This window comes from Corythoichthys intestinalis, chromosome 14 (assembly GCF_030265065.1).
Source record: "Corythoichthys intestinalis isolate RoL2023-P3 chromosome 14, ASM3026506v1, whole genome shotgun sequence".
Taxonomy (NCBI): domain Eukaryota; kingdom Metazoa; phylum Chordata; class Actinopteri; order Syngnathiformes; family Syngnathidae; genus Corythoichthys; species Corythoichthys intestinalis.
In genome coordinates this window covers 20,370,123-20,386,814 of record NC_080408.1, presented here as the reverse complement: position 1 = coordinate 20,386,814, position 16,692 = coordinate 20,370,123, and the positions used below count along the sequence as shown (strand labels likewise).

Sequence of the window (16,692 nt, the reverse complement as noted above, 5' to 3'; positions counted from 1 at the left end):
TTTTATGTATAATAAATGTGCTATTGTATTGTAATTAAAGAAATAAACTGTACTGTATAATAAAGTCGTTTTATTTACCTTTGTGAAGGTAGTTGATGGCTTGATGGAATGGAGTGGGAGGAGGAGGGAGGGAGGGAGTTACTGTTTGGAAGTCCTTCCATAAGGACTGTACGTAACTCTTTTTCGGTCCCATAATAGCAAAAGTACACTCAATATGGTCCAAAATGTCTATCAAACACAATCCACGTCCGCACTCAACGAAAGGGAGGGGACGAACTGGGACGCCGTGAGCGTGCGTCAGCTTCTCGTGGCCGCCACCGTGGCGCTGTTCGACCGCGTGGTTTGGTTCGTCCGCCGAAAACTAGTTCGTCAGCAGAGACTATATGCTCGCGAATTTAATGTTCTTGAGGCGAGAAGTTCGTGAGCTTAAGCGTTTGTCAGCCGGAGGTTTTACTGTATTTTAAAATGCTCAACAATGCACTGAAGACACAAGAGACGAGGCAGATCTGGGCATGTCTGAAAGAATGCCCAAAGAACACTGGGTACAAAAAATTATTTTGTCTAATTTGACTTAACTGAGATACGTCAAATTAGGCATGTTTTCCAGCCCCAAATTAATACTTATCAAAAATTAGTGTTCACAACAGATTGATAAAAATTGAGTTTGGTTCACTTATCTTTACATAAAACTATACATCTTCAGGAGAAGATTGGAATCGGAGAAGCACAAAACACAATGTTTCAAAGAGAAACGTTCCTGTTTATTGACTTCACAATGAGTCGCATTGCTGTGATGTCATTATTTTTCAACTTACTTATGACCAGCTTACGTTCACACGTCCGACTGAGAACATGAGCCATGTCAGGGTTCATCATCCCAAGCCGCTTAATGGAAGAATCTTAAACCCTCCGCTATAAAAGTTACATATTGTGGAGACAGCACAATATGCAGACAGTGCAAATGATTCACAATTCCTAAACCTCACTCCACATGGCTGTGCACAAAATAAGCAGCACTTGCGAAGGATTAGATGAGAAGGACCAGTGTTATTTTCCAGTGTGACTGTTGATATTAATATGGCCCAATTTGTTCTGAATTCCGGAATTTGCTGCCTAGCACAAAGCACGGCGTGGTTTTGCTACTTATTAGGAAACTTGTAATTCCAGCTCCCGAATCCCTTGGTAAAACATGCAATATTATTTGCTGACACGATTTTTGGTCAAACCGCAAGCTTGCAAGAGGCTCATATGTCTCATGAAGAAAATATGAGATCTTGTTGAACTACTCAACAGCAGACAAGATCTAATAAGCACGTTTGCCGTGCAATCGTTTGCGTATCTTGGGCTGCTCCAGCTGCTGCTCAGTTAGGGTTCCCTCAGAGTAGCGATTGGATGGTGGGAGGACCAGTGGGCAGGAGGGAAACACGTTATTTGAACTCTCCAAAGTGCTGCTCAACAAAACCAGACAACATCCTTTAACTTTACTCTGAAACTGTAACTAACCATTGTCAACACTTTGAAAGAAAAGAGCAGAGGCTACTTTTACCATTTTGGAGTCAATTGAATATTTGAAACTTTGTCCAGGATGGGAGCCAACTGCCTTTGTTTATTTCTTTAAATTTACGAATGCACTTTTCAATTTGGGAGAATCTCTTCCTTGAGAATGAACACAGTTATCGGGATGGCATCTGAAACTCGTCTTCATTTGGAGGTTGAAGAGATAAACAAACGGAACTATGTCACTCACACCAGTTTAACAAGCGCTCGGAACGCAGATCTGCTGCAATTTCAGGAGACCTCTGAAGACAGCTCCTGCAGCAAGTACAGAAAATATGGGTATGCGCTTTCTCTTTTGGAACCTCAATTTTTTTTCTGTATTTCGCTATTTGGAATTCTGTGAGTCCTACACTTTGTGGTGAGGCACATATTTTAATTTAGGTCAAAGCAAGGGCGTAGGTTTGGTCTCAACAAATGTAGGGACGATATAACAGTATAACCTGCATGTACACTTTTTGCTGGGGACGGGGCATTCATAATGATCAATGCAAAAAAAACCTGTATTGATTTCTTTCGCGTGTATTGGTTCAGCCTAAACTGTTCTATTCAAACCTTTGTTTTCAAAAACTATTACAGAAACATTTTGAAAACTACCAGAAAAAATGTCCGGATTTTAAGAGCAAATTTAAATTGCGTTATTTGAACATGACTTAAATTATATTAACATACAAAATAAATACAAGCTTGTTAATCATCTCTTAACGATCCAGGAATTAAAAGAAAACAAAATTTGTCTAAAGACCACTCAACATTGTCTAAATAAAGAAATTAAATATAACTGAAAAAACTTGTTTTTCCAGGAAAAACAAATAAATAAATAAAAATGGATCTGTCCTTCAGGTAAAACACTACTGCTTTTGTCCACAAGCACAGCCAAATTGAGCAAAAAATGAACGCTCCTGTGGACTGCTTTAAGACCACATAAATAAAGTAAGTCAAATCGTGGAGAAGAGGGTAGACCTCAGTTCATGACATTTCTCACAGTTAATTTAATGTTAACAGTAGAAAACTCATACCGAAGGACCATTCTCTCTTAGCAGCTTCCTACTCGTGTTTTGCAGGTTAGGTTAGAAAGTTCAAACAGTTTAATGTTATGCTAACTCTGATGCAGGTCAGACTTTCAGTAGCAAAATTAGTGGTGTGTTCCCCACCTCCACAACATTGATGTCTTTTTACATTTCTTACAGTGGTTGCTACTGGCTGAAAAAAAAACTTCTAATATCCCTGATATCTAATGTGTGTGTTTGTTTGTTTGTTGGGGGCGTCAAGCCAATCAAATGAGCGTTTAGGAGGGGGGAAAATGGACCGGCACATTCAGCAAGTGAAAAGAGGTACATGTAAGTCTGCAAATAGTGAAAATAATTTACTTAATAATGGTGGGGTCAATTACAACAATTAAAACATATGGGAAGACAATCTAATTGACATATAACTAAAGTCAATGTATAACGCAAATGAAGTTGCTTAAAAGTTGGTGGGGACAATTTTAGCATCCTGAAAAGTTGGTAGTGTTTTGTCCCTACCGTCCTATGCAAAACTACGCCCTTGGGTCAAAGGAACACTACCAAACCAAATTCCCACATAAAAGTGTAAATTTCAGCATCTTGGACAAGCATTAAATTGCTCAGCCTGACTATATGTTAATAGCATAAATCAACAAAGCTACATTATTTGTTGTAAATGAATAATACGTTATATGTGGCACAGCTAACTTGTATTTTGCATTTTAGTTGAAAACACACAGCTATGTTTCTTCTATATCTGATAATTTGGCCTTTTGCCGACTACTGTTGTGGCTCTGTTCTTGGACCCCCGTATTAATCATTTAGCTCATTCTCCATATATTTCTCAAACAAAACATCCATTTCCACTGCTATGTGGATTACACCCAAATTCTTCTAACTGGCACTAAATCTACCCCATCTAAAATGAATTTCTCAATTTCCATTTCCCCCTTACTCCAGTGTAAGAGTTTGGGTGTCATCCTCGATACCACACTTTCAACAGACAACACAACAACAAAGCCACATAAATAGTATCACCCGTTCATCTTATTTTCACCTCCACAGTACCTCCTTCTCTCTCACCTAAGAATACTGCAGCTCTGGTCCATAGCCTTGTCACATCTCACTTTGATTACTGTACAGTGTTATAAAAAAGTACAGTATGTGAACCTTTTGGAATTTCTCACATTTCTGCATAAAATCAAAATAAAATGTGATGTGATCTTTGTCAAAATCACACAGATGAAAAAACTGCTTTAACTAAAACCACCTAATCATTAATAGGTTTTCATATTTTAATGAGGATAGTATGCGAACAATGACAGAAGGGGGAAAATAATTGCGGGAACAATCATATTTAATGTTTTGTGCCAATTCTTACCAGGTGTGTTATTTTATAGTGGGCAGGGCAGCTTTAGACCACTCATCAGTGATTCGGCACACACCTGACTTAAATTGTTTGGTAAAAATTGGTTTCAATTGCTCTTTAAGTCTCTTTAGGCAGAGGATTATAATATGAAAACCTATAAATGTTTGGGTGGTTTTAGTTAAAGCAGACACTGTCTTTATATCAGTGTGATTTTGACAATGATCAGATCAAATTTGATGGGGATTTTATACAGAAATGTGAGAAATTCCAAAAGGTTCAGATACTTTTTCATAACACTGTAGCTCTCTATTATTTGGTTTATCGGCCAAATCTATTCTTTAACTGCAACTGGTTTAAAACTCGGCTGCCCAGATTTTCATGAGAACTTCCTCCCTGAGTCACATCACACCCGTTTTGCAACAACTCCAGTTCCCCAACATCTACAAAATCAATCTTATAACCTTCAAGGCCTCTACACCATCTGGTCCCTTAGTATCAGGATAAACTTTCTCCACATACAAGTTCCCATCTACACGCTCAGATCTCTCGCATCCAATCAGTTTACCGTCCCACCTGTCCATTTGACCGCTATGGGGTCCAGAGCCTTCAGCCACTCAGATCCTCGCCTCTGGAGCACCTTCCCAGAACATATAAAGGCCTCAGACACTATTACCACCTTCAAATCGACATTTTTTAAGTGTCAAAGTAGCAAAATTGCCCTTTCCCCTTTTCCCCCCAAAAGTATAATATTAATAATAAGAATAAGAATAAACATTTCATCAAATGTAATAATTATAATGAAGTTTGAAATGTGTTGCTGACGCACCGAATTATTTTTAAACATGAATAATGGAGCAAAATGCTTGTCTTTATTAAATGCTTCATTGAGTGAGTCCACTCAATTCTGGTCACGTTGCTGAGAGCACTTACACACACACAATGAGTTGCCACAGCACACTGCCGCTAGTGTTTAACAAGCTAAACAACTCGGCTCCTTTGAACGCAACACTTCCAAGCTTCTTTCGCAAGATCAAAGCGTTAACGCGTGTCACTCATCGTTAACGTTAAAATACTAACTGCAGCTGCCCTGGTGAGTAAGAAAAGCCGCAGGAGGGAGGGTGAGAGGCTGTATGTGATCGGACATGGACATTGCTATAAGATAATGTTGTTGTTTTTTTTAATTGAAAAAAATCCACGATGGACTGCAAAGTTTAAAGCGAGAAGTAGTAAAAGATCACTGTATCTGTTTGATCATGCACGATGACCTTGAGTCTTGAGAAAGGTGCAAGCGCGTAGGTTTGTTTAGGGACGGTAGCGACATAACACTACCAATTTTTCAGGATGCTCATATTATCCCCAACAACTTTTACGGAACCCTATTTGCATTATATAATGACTTCAGTTATATAAGTCATTTCTTCTTATCTATCCTTCCTATTTTCCTATATGTTGTAAGAATAGAATTGATCCTACCATTATTAAGTGAATTACAGTACTTTTATTATGTTCAGACTTACACTGACCCCTTTTCACTCTCTGAATGTGCCAGTCCATTTTTTCCCCTAAAACGCACATTTGATTGGCTGATGAATTGACCCCACACACACACACACACACACACCATTCACAGCCCGACAGAAATACAACATGCCGTCTCCCCCGCCCCTTCAAAGACGAGGGATATTAGAAGGTTTTTTTTTTCCCCGCCAGCAGCAGCCACTGTAATGTAAAAAGACGTCAATGTTGTGGAGTTGGGGAACACTTCACTAAGTTTGCTACTGCTACAGCGCTTGAAGTCAATTTTACTCACTGAGATTTCTTGAAATAAAAAAATAAAAAAAACAGCTTGCTCAAAATAAGCTTAACAGACTTATTTTAAGCAAAACGTTTGTATATTTAATCTTAAAAGAAAAACTTGTTTGTCAGAAATGTTCTTAATTCAAGAATATTGTTCAAAACATTATTTGAAAGATTTTTTTTTTCTTGATTTAGTTGTAAAATGAACAACTTTTAGATGTATGGGCTCAATACGTACAAATAGTAGTATTTACTACTGTATAGTAAGTGGAAGAATCTGACGCATTAATCTCTTAAATTAGCCTTTAGCACTCAAAATAAAATGAAGAAAATTATTTGACTAGATTTAACGAAAATTATCAGATTAAGACGTTATAAATTTGCAGTGTGAAAGTTAGTATAGGTCAATACAGATTTATTTTGCATTAATTTGTTTGTGTATCAATTAATTAGCTTCATATTGGGAAGAAATGTAGCCCTGACCCCCGATCACCAAATATGTTTGGACTTATTAATGTCCCGTCCCCAGCAAAAACTGTACATGCAGGCTATTGCATTATATCGTCCCTACCAATATTAACACCAAACCTACACCTTGCGAAAGGTGCTTTGAAATAAAATGTATTATTACTTATTATCACTAGAAAGTGAGCTTCTAAGATTTTCTCCAGGTGTCGCATGGGTGGAGTCAAAGTTCGCCACAAGAGACAGGTGCTGCAGGACATGGCCCGACCACTCAAACATTGGCTGTACAAACACCGGGACAATCCCTACCCTACTAAGACTGAAAAGGTTCTGTTGGCCCTGGGCTCCCATATGACTCTGGTGCAGGTGAGGCAAGAAAATTGGACAGTGCCAGAATGTCGGGAAATGTTGGTATAACTTTACTTGAATGATTTTTTAAAATGTGTTTAGGTGTCCAACTGGTTTGCAAACGCCCGACGCAGACTGAAGAACACAGTGAGGCAACCAGACTTGAGCTGGGCCTTAAGGATCAAACTGTACAATAAATACATCCAGGGAAATGCAGAAAGACTGAGTGTTTGCAGCAATGACACTGACTCAGATGGTGAGGACAACTTTAACGCTTTTAAGGTATTAGAGGTTCAGCTGATTAATTACTAATAATAAAAGTTCAAATTTTCTAATTGATTCCACTATATCCTGTAAGTGTGCCAGCAGAATGCATTACAGAGGTGGGTTGTAACGCATATATTTATTCTGTTACTGGAGTAACTTTTTGAGTAAAATGTATATCTTACCACACCATACTTTTTACTTGAGTAGATTTGTGAAGAAGACTTTGGGCTACATTAGAGTTGTTACATTTTTCCTCTATATTATACATTTTTTTTAGACTTTACTACAATATTAGATTTTGCTTATTTTTGCTACCAGTTTAACCCATGAGACGTCGCAATAATGATCACATGACTCCATTATACCAATCAGATGTAACAATACAGTCACATGACCACGCAACGTTGCAGTTGGAAGTCCTACGATCACGCTGGCCTGTCCAATCCGGTGGAGTCTTTAAAGCGCTGTAAAAAATTAACTAATTGACCAAGAGTGCTGCCGTCAACATTACCTGAAATCAGAGATTTTAACCTTTATCCCAGTTGTTTTTTTTTATTTGGGACCGACAGACCTCAGAAAACCAGATATATGATCGTTTAAATTTGATGGTAGGAAACGTTTTCTCCACTAGAGGACACTCATGCTCTTTGGACGGATGATGTTTCATTTGTGTAGATTTTTCTAGAAGGAATCTGATGTTTTTTCATGTATTTTTTCCCCTAATATTGTCGTATAGTAGGTGATTATAATAACAGTTCAGATAGATGACGTTGTGCTGAGAATAAAAACATACCATTTAAAAAATAAAAGAAATCAGACATTGTATGCAGTTTCTAATTACTTGAGTAGTCTTTTCACCGCATACTTTTTTACTTGTACATGAGTAAAGTCATTAGATGACTGCTTTAATTGAGCAATATTATTTTGAAATAACACTTGTTTTACTTTTTAAAAAGTAGTAAATTTTTTTTTTTTTTTTTTTTTTTTTTTACAAATTTTAGTTACTCTACCCACCTCAAAAATACCCACAGTCAACTGTTTTAAATGCCTTATTGCAGATGATGACTGTCCCTTGCAAACGCCCATTTGCTCATCAGATATGGGAACTTCCTCATCACATATATATGGGATAAAGAACCAGGGTGGAGTTCTCACCATGGCTGACCCCGCCAACAGCGACGACGGCACCTCACCTCCTTCAAAGTACAAGAGCAGCTTGTTGAATCGTTACTTGAACGACACCCTGCGGCACATGATGGCAAGCAAGGCAGATGGTGTTGCCCTGAAGAGGAGGAGCCACTCCGAATCGTTTAGTTCAAACGACGGTGAAAGGGATGCTGTGTCCCCGGCGTCTTCCTATGACACGGAGACAAACTTCATTTATCAAAAGGGTGAGATTGACTGTCAAATCTTATTAAAAATTCGTTCAGACCCGAAGAGTTTTACATTAAATCCAAGCCAATTCCACCTGGATACAGTACTTTAAAGTTTCAAAAAATACAAGACAAAGCATTTCGTTTATTAATATTGCAAGATTCACGTTGAGAACCAGACCAGTCTGAGGTCTTACTTAATTCACCTATTAATACATCTACTATTATGTCAACATAACAAAACCCGTCAATACTTTGAAAAAAGTAATATACCACCATGCCTCAGTGTTACTATTCATAATCTGGCAGGGTCCATCACTCAAGGTCTCAATCACTGACTACCATTTTTGTTGATTTAATTGATTTTGATCGGGGCAGCTGGCAGCAATGATTCACAGAACCTGCAAAGAAAAATTATCATTCGCTGCCAACCCTTCCAGTGTAAATGTAGTTGGCATGTACCACCTTAAAGGTGCAATGAAATACTACAAGTGAGAAGTGACTTTGCAATGATGTACAATATGTAGACAATATATTTGACACAAATCCAGTGACATAAAAGCCTTCATATTGAAAATAGTCAATTATTCCCTAATAGTCAAAATGTCCTTATAAAATGAAGATGATACTGCTTTTAAGAAATAGGTACAATTTAATTGGAAATTTCAAAATTAAGTTTACAAAAACTCTTGGAAAGAAAAATATGTCTCTTCAGGGTTATGTTGCATTTAAATTCCTGGTATTACAGCAGAAGTCAAGTTCTGGACAAAACAATACCAGCAAAAGTCTGGCAAAGGTACAAATCCTTCAATTTGAATTCGAATGGCGTTGATGCTGGCCTCTTTTGCTGCATACTGCAAATATCATTTCCACACACGAGAATGCGTCATTTGTTCCGCTTAAGCTTCTTGGTCTGGTGGAAATGTCCAGTTGGGCCTCAAGGACAATTACCGAATGTCTAAGATTTTATTTTCCCCAGAGTGAGAAGTAGAAAAATTCAGCTAAAACATCTTGCAATTAAATAGTTTGTCAGCAGGGCACACAAACCTCTCTTGGCATGACATCTTAGCTTTGAAAGAACACAGTTCGAAAACATTAATCCATTCGGCTCTATCCCATTTGAGTTTGCTACTTAAATCAGGCACATGCTGGCTGCCTGTTTTACTCACTCCTGCTTTCCTACTCATGCTCATGAAAAAAGTTACATTTCTAGAAGGTTGAAGCCACTATTCATTGCTTACAACAATGTGTTTAGTTAGGTTTTTATTGCTCTCAGGGCCTGCTTCCCCGAAAACAGATAAATCGTTCCTGTCTGTGGAGTGTTATTTAAATTATGGTCTGATAAAGCACATAATCTTCAGTAACCTCAAGTTCACCCTCAGATCAACATTTATATCAATAAAGTGAAATGTAAACAGCATAATTAAAAGCATTCACTGCCATTTGGTAAAATGCGACTGTGCACAATTCACTGATTTTTAGAAAATAAAATATCACACTATAAAGAGACTTTCGGCAACACCATTCTGGCATTGGCCTCTTGAGTCCTGGAGCCTAACGCAGCTGACTACATGGTACAAATAGAAAAACAATCTCTCACACCTTTGGATAATTTAGAGCGTTTAATTGACATTTCACAAACTCCGCCTACTATACGGCCATCATATGTCCTAGAGACCGTTGTTAAGGTACTTCCGTGAAGTGGGCCCCCATCAGATGCAAATTTATAGAAAAATTATGTCATTCGTTTGTGCTAGGTTTGAGCTGGTTTGTACTGTAAAATTTTTTTTTGTTTGTGCTGCTATCTATCATTTTTGAGATTTTCATTTCGAGTGATGACATCACACAGCCTCCTATTTATTCCAAAATGGACCTGAAATGGTGCCATTCGTTTATGCTACGTTTGTGCTGTAAAAATTTCCGTTTGTGCTGCTATCGTTTTATAGATATTTAGATATAAATTTCGAGTGATGACGTAATTTGCAGCACCTCCGTCGCGGCTGACGAAGCGTATCAATTCTCTTAATAACAAAGGTGTGTCCTAACAACAAGCACAAACGTAGCGCAAACAAGTGGCACCTCTTCGGGTCCATTTTGCAGCAAATAGGGGGCTGCGAGTCAAGTCATCACTCGAAATTAATATCTCAATATCTCAACAAACGAAAAATTTACAGCACAAACGATTGACACAATTTTTTAGCCATTTCTAATTAATCTATGGGGGGGCTGACCTCAGAGTGAGCTATAAAAGAATTGTTAATATCTCAAAAATGATAGCAACACAAAAGATTTTTTTTTTCAGCACAAACGTCCACAAAACAAGGAGAAACGAATGACATTTCCATAAATTTGCGTTTGATGGGGGGCCAACTTCACGCAGGTTGTTAAGAGAGCATGATCCTACAAACTCTCTGATGCCCCATTGCCTAACTGACAAATTTTGGTGGTTTCGAGATCGCTAAATGGCATAAAACTATACAGAAGATGAAAAGGCTCAACAAGCTGGGTACATCCAAAACGGTGAAACTATGCACCATTATTCCATTACCTTGCAAAAACAAAACCATGAAAACTGAATTCTGAGAAGAATATACAGTAATTCACTATAATGTACATTACAAGGAGAAATAAATCTATCTTTTTATAATAATTTTATAATTTAATTTTTATAGTTAATATATAAATTAAAGAGTTCAGCCACCAAATGTTTCCTTTCGAGATTTAAAGAAACGACAACCACAACAAAAACTAATGCTAGCAGCCAGGTAACTACATCTACATTTTAGATATGGGAGCCTAAAACTATTATAATAGGACAAGGAACATAAAAAAATTAGACTCACATATTTTGGACAAAACAGAGAACAGGTAATGTTTTTTTTTTGTTTTTGTTGTCTTTTGTTTTTCTCAACAGAATGCTATGCTAAAATAGTTATCTCCTGGTCACTCCTAGGGACGGGAATCGAAATCCGATTCCAATTCGGAACCGGTTCCGAGTGTTTCGAGGCCTCGACATCACAATGAAAAAGCCTTAACGATCCCTTTAACGATCCCTAAAGACAGAAATTGCGTCGTGACGTGTCTTGTTGTCCAGACGCATCAAACTAGCATGGCGCCAAGAACCACTCGCTCCAAAGTTTGGCTACACTTCACCAGGAAAAAGGGTGAAAATGAAAGGTTACTATAGTTTAGCACGAGCATTGCCGCTGTAAACATAACAATGACAGCACGTAGGTTCGAACGGTCGAAAGTGTGTCTTCACTTCACAAGGAAAAATTACAACAAAGCGACTTGCAGTCATTGCGAGATGAAAATAACTGCATCGGGAGGGAATAGACTGCACTGTCCTCACCGAGACGCTAAGGCTCAGTCCTGGCTATACAGCTAGCTAAACTCCCAAATGACGATGCAGAAGACGTTGGTATAATTTGCTGACTTTATTCAACCATCACTTGAAACTAAAAATAGAAATGAAACAAATCAATTTCGTCCCCAATAACAAACAGGTTTGCATCAACGTAAATCGGCGATGATTAGCTGCTAACACAGTAATAACAAACAGTTAGCATGCGTTCGCTAGCATTAGCACATCGTTTAAACCACTACACAACTTTATTTAAGTGTCCGATCGCGAGTGGAAACACACAGCAACAACACAGAAGATGATACATACAGGCGTTGGCTCTGTAGATATTTTACAAACATTAACAAAGAACATAGGCTCGTGGCAGTGTTTCCCTTTCTCACTAACTCGCTCACTCACTTGGATACGGCATTTCTTCTACTTCGGTGTAAGCGCGATCTTCTTCACGTGAGCGCGCTCTTCTTCGCGTGAGGAAGCGCAGGGGCGCCACCACTTGAGCGTGAAAGCACCATAAAAACTAAAAGGCATGCATTTCAATATACCGGTAAATAAAAACAGGGGTCCCCAAACTACGGCCCGCGGCTCCATATTTGGTCCGGCTCCCTGAACAATTCCAGAGAGCATTTTGAATTTTTTTTGTTTTTTTTCTCCCTCAGTAGTGTTATTTATTTCCTGGCCTTTTTCAGTGAATAACTCAGAGAGGGTTATTTGATTATTATCTATTTAATTAATAGTGCTATTATTATTTATTATTATTATATTATTATTTTTATTTTATTTACTTTTGTTCCATGAAGAATCCACAGAGGGTTATTTGATTGTGGCTTTCTGAAAAATAAATTTTTTTTTACATTTACGCACTCCTGCAATCGTCACACTTTTTCTGTTACAAACTGACCCCGGCCTCTCATCATAGAAGGGAAAAGTTATTTGGCCCTCACAGGAAAAAGTTTGGGGACATTGCCAAAGGCAGAACAACGACCTATATGCCAAAATATACCAATATTTTTTATTTCTATTAGAAAAATGTTTCAGTAAAATGTTACACATTCTTGTGCATTTGCCACTTATAGCCACAGTTAACATTGAGGCTTTGGGCCTCTTTTGACCTCGTTGTGAGTTTGTAAGGTTGTGACTTCTGATTAAACAAACTTGATGCCAATCAAAATGTTTGTTCTTCTTTTTTTCGAAATTAGAATCGATAAGAAAACCGATAAAGAATTGAATCGTTAAGCAATATCGATTATGGAATCGGAATCGTAAAAATCGTATCAATTCCCATCCCTAGTCACTCCGCTTCATATCAACTCTGCAATGGCTCAAGAGTAATACGTAAAAGTGTTCCCCTAAACATGTCAGTCAGTGCACCTCAAATCATATTTGTTTTGGACTATTCTGTGCTTTCTTGAACTCATTATCCACTGCAGCAGCACTCTTGAAATGTTTGTGAACGCTCTTAATGTATCCCTGCTGGTCATATTATGACTTTTTGCAACTTAGCGCGACTCCTCTGTGGAGTTGCTGTGGAAATTGATTCTGCCAGATTCATGACAGGCCCGAAGTCAACTAAAACATGTCAGTAGTGTTGCTCAGAAATGCTAAAACGGTCACAAAACATGTGGAATGTGAACAAGTGATGAACTTTAAAATGATGTCACAAAAGAACTCACAAGGTCACTTCAAACACATCTGTCTGGATTTCACAGGCTGGAAACATCACGTTACCTCACATTTCCATATAACAACTAAGAGTGTTTATATTACTGTACTAGATGTGATTTGTATAACGTGGTCAAGACCCCCACTTAAAAGCCCAGAGGGGCATCAAGGTCTTTAGGGTTGTGTTTTTTACAGAGTAGCGAAAAAGCTGTTTGGACTCATGCCTGGTAGGCACAATACGTTTTTTTGTGCAAAATGAAAACACACATGCTGAGTGGGGAGTTTCTTGTTCACAAATACATATCCATATTGAAGACTTATGACATAATTCACCTTGCTTCTGTTTGTCCAGCTGGTCTTCCTGCTGTCACCGGCAGAGTATTCAACAAAACAAAACTTGTATAAGGGCCCTCCAGCATATTTTACAGGGAGTCCCAGAAATGTGTATACACCCTTTTGCAATTGATAACACGACATGTTAAGACTTGAACTGTATTTTCACATGCATTTTGATTTTAAAGCCGTCACGTCCTGCTCTTAAAGTTTTGTTTTGAGGAAAAATAATGACACATTGATTGAAATTTTCAACTTATTATAACATGTCAGAATGATGACATACAGTGTATCACAAAAGTGGGTACACCCCTTGCATTTCTGCAGATATTTAAGTACAGTGCCCTCCATAATTATTGGCACCCCTGGTTAAGATATTTTTTAGCTTCTAATAATTTGTTTTTTTTATTCAAATAATATGGGACCTTAATTGGAAAAAACAGAAACATCCAACCTTCAATACAAGTGCATTTATTCAGTGGGGAAAAAATCCCACATAAAGAAATAATTATTTGACATCAAATAATGTGTGTCACAATTATTAGCACCCCTGGTGTTCATACTTTTTATTAGCTTTGTAAATCTTGGTCTCATCTGACCAAAGCACACGGTCCCAAGATTGAGCTTTTTGGCAACAAACACTCTAAGTGGGTCTGGAGTGCCACGAAAGATGCGCATGCTGAAAAGCACCTCATACCCACTGTGAAGTATGGGGGTGGGTCAGTGATGCTGCGGGGCTGTTTCACTTCCAAAGGCCTTGGGAACCTTGTTAGGGTGTATGGCATCATGAATGCTTTGAAATACCAGGACATTTTAAATCAAAATCTGTTGCCCTCTGCCCGAAAGCTGAAGATGGGTCGTCACTGGGTCTTTCACCTAGACAATGACCCTAAACTTATGTCCAAATCTACACAGAAATGGTTCACCAGACACAAAATCAAGCTCCTCCCATGGCCATCTCAGTCCCCAGACCTTGTTTTGCCGGCAAAAGGGGGTTGTACAAAGTATTAACACCAGGGGTGCTAATAATTGTGACAAACATTATTTGATGTCAAATAATTATTTCTTTATGTGGGATTTTTTCCCCACTGAATAAATGCACTTGTATTGAAGGTTGGATTTTTCTCTTTTTTTTCCATTAAGGTCCTATATTATTTGAATTTTAAAAAAAATGTTAGAAGCTAAAAAACACATCTTAACCAGGGGTGCCAATAATTATGGAGGGCACTGTATATCTTTTCATGGGACAACACTGATAAAATGACACTTTGGCACAATGAAAAGTAGTCTGTGTGCAGCTTATATAATAGAGGTAATTTATTTTCCCCTCAAAATAACTCAAAATATAGCCATTAGTATAAACCCCTTGCAACAAAAGTGAGTACACCCCTTGATAAATACGTACATCCCTAAATGTCCAAATTGAGTACTGCTTGTCATTTTCCCTCCAAAATGTCATGTGACTTGTTACAGGATTGCTGTCAGCATTGCTGCAGAGATTGAAGAGGCAGGGGGTCCGAAAGCCCGCAAGCAGTTTACTGAAGACATGTCAGCAAAGCACACGGATTACTGGAACCATCTCCTATGGTCTGATGAGACGGGCGGGCTTTCTTGTGTACCGTCTTCAGAAGAGGATTCCTCCTGGGGTGACAGCCATGCACACCAATTTGATGTAGAGTGCGGCATATGGTCTGAGCCCTAACAGGCTGACCCCCCACCTCTTCAATCTGTGCAGCAATGCTGACAGCACTCCTGTAACAAGTCACATGAGATTTTGGAGGGAAAATGACAAGCAGTACTCAATTCGGACATTTAGGGATGTACGTATTTACTATAGGGTATTCTTACTTTTGTTGCCAGGGGTTTAGATATTAATGGGTATATTTTGAGTTATTTTGAGGGAAAAATAAATTAACTCTATTATATAAGCTGCACAAAGAGTGTCATTTTGTCAGTGTTGTGCCATGAAAAGATATAAAGATCTGCAGAAATGCGAGGGGTGTACTCACTTTTGTGATACACTGTACATTTGAAACGTTAATGTATTTGTACTGTTTCCAATTACTATAATCAAGCAAACTGATGAATACATTTATCTTCCAGAGAATTTGGACTACACATCATCTAAATGTGACAGGTAATTGCACTCTTCTCCTTTCGTCTCTCTCAAGATTGTCAATCAAAGGAAGCTTTGTTTTGTTTTGTCTGACATTTTACCATTTGTTTTCTTGGCTACGTCTACAGCGGTCAGCCTCAAGAAAGAGATCAGCAGAGTCAAAACAACCAAGACTGGCGGGAAATCAATGCTGCCGTAGCCTTGACAAGTTTGGCCCACGGACAGAGCTGTAAAAGCAAGAGAACGCCGCTCAGCACAGCCGCTGGGCTCAGCTGCTACAGAGCATCCCCGTCTATCACGAGAAGGAAGACGTCCATCACGGTGGCAACCTTGGCGCCGAGGCAGAGCAGCACTGAGCGGTCTGCTCTCACCAGCCGCATCATTCAGAGGTCATCCCACATCTCTGAGGTGCAGACTATCAAAGTGGGACTAGCTAACAATGTTTAATTCAACATCAACTTGTGATAATAATATGCCTCAGGGCAGCCTCTGAACTATTCCTTTGCAATGATGAAACCATTTGTAAAATGTCCTTTTTTTTTTTATAAATCAATGCTATTCATATTGTATATTCCTATTGTTGTTGAGTAAGTTAACTTCTTTGAGACTGGATCATCATCCGACGCCTTGAGTTTGACAGCAGCTTTCCAATAAAGCCAATGTGAAGTCTCCTCATAAATTGTGATTAGGAGTGGGAACCTCTTGGTACCTCACGATACGATACGCGATGCAAAGCTCATGATAACGATAATCTGACGATATGGTAATACAAAGATTATCGATACATTGGTCAGGAAATTCTAGGATATCCAACAAATAACTAATAAACAGAACAATAAACAGAAAAAACAAGCTTCTGCTGTGAATTGGAATGAGTTTATCACTAGACGTTCATTCGCTGCCATCCCTCCCACTTCAAACGGATTGGACGTCTATGGCCGTCAGTGGCAGCCAATGCCAGGCAATGAGGTAATTTTGGGCCATTTACCTGTTGATTTTCAGTTACTTCCTTTTGATTTTGGGGCATTTTATGAGTCACT

The 16,692-nt window shown here is 38.5% G+C and overlaps 1 protein-coding gene across 1 annotated transcript; it reads left to right on the top strand.

Moving 5' to 3' along the window:
* The first annotated feature begins 1,592 nt into the window (after nucleotides 1-1,592).
* LOC130930154 (homeobox protein Mohawk-like) lies at nucleotides 1,593-16,099 on the top strand. Its single transcript, XM_057857911.1, has 6 exons — nucleotides 1,593-1,836; nucleotides 6,399-6,558; nucleotides 6,643-6,796; nucleotides 7,866-8,198; nucleotides 15,640-15,673; nucleotides 15,781-16,099. Exons 1-6 carry the CDS (start codon nucleotides 1,664-1,666, stop codon nucleotides 16,097-16,099), a joined length of 1,173 nt encoding a protein of 390 aa, XP_057713894.1. The 5' UTR covers nucleotides 1,593-1,663.
* Nucleotides 16,100-16,692: the final 593 nt, after the last annotated feature.

What these genes read in the sequence shown, in the direction of transcription:
- LOC130930154 (XM_057857911.1), top strand. Translation starts at nt 1,664, where the DNA reads ATGAACACAGTTATCGGGATGGCATCTGAAACTCGTCTTCATTTGGAG. An exon ending in AGCAAGTACAGAAAATATGG is followed by an intron (nt 1,837 to 6,398) that starts GTATGCGCTTTC and finishes GATTTTCTCCAG; the next exon opens with GTGTCGCATGGGTGGAGTCA. An exon ending in ACATCATCTAAATGTGACAG is followed by an intron (nt 15,674 to 15,780) that starts GTAATTGCACTC and finishes CTACGTCTACAG; the next exon opens with CGGTCAGCCTCAAGAAAGAG.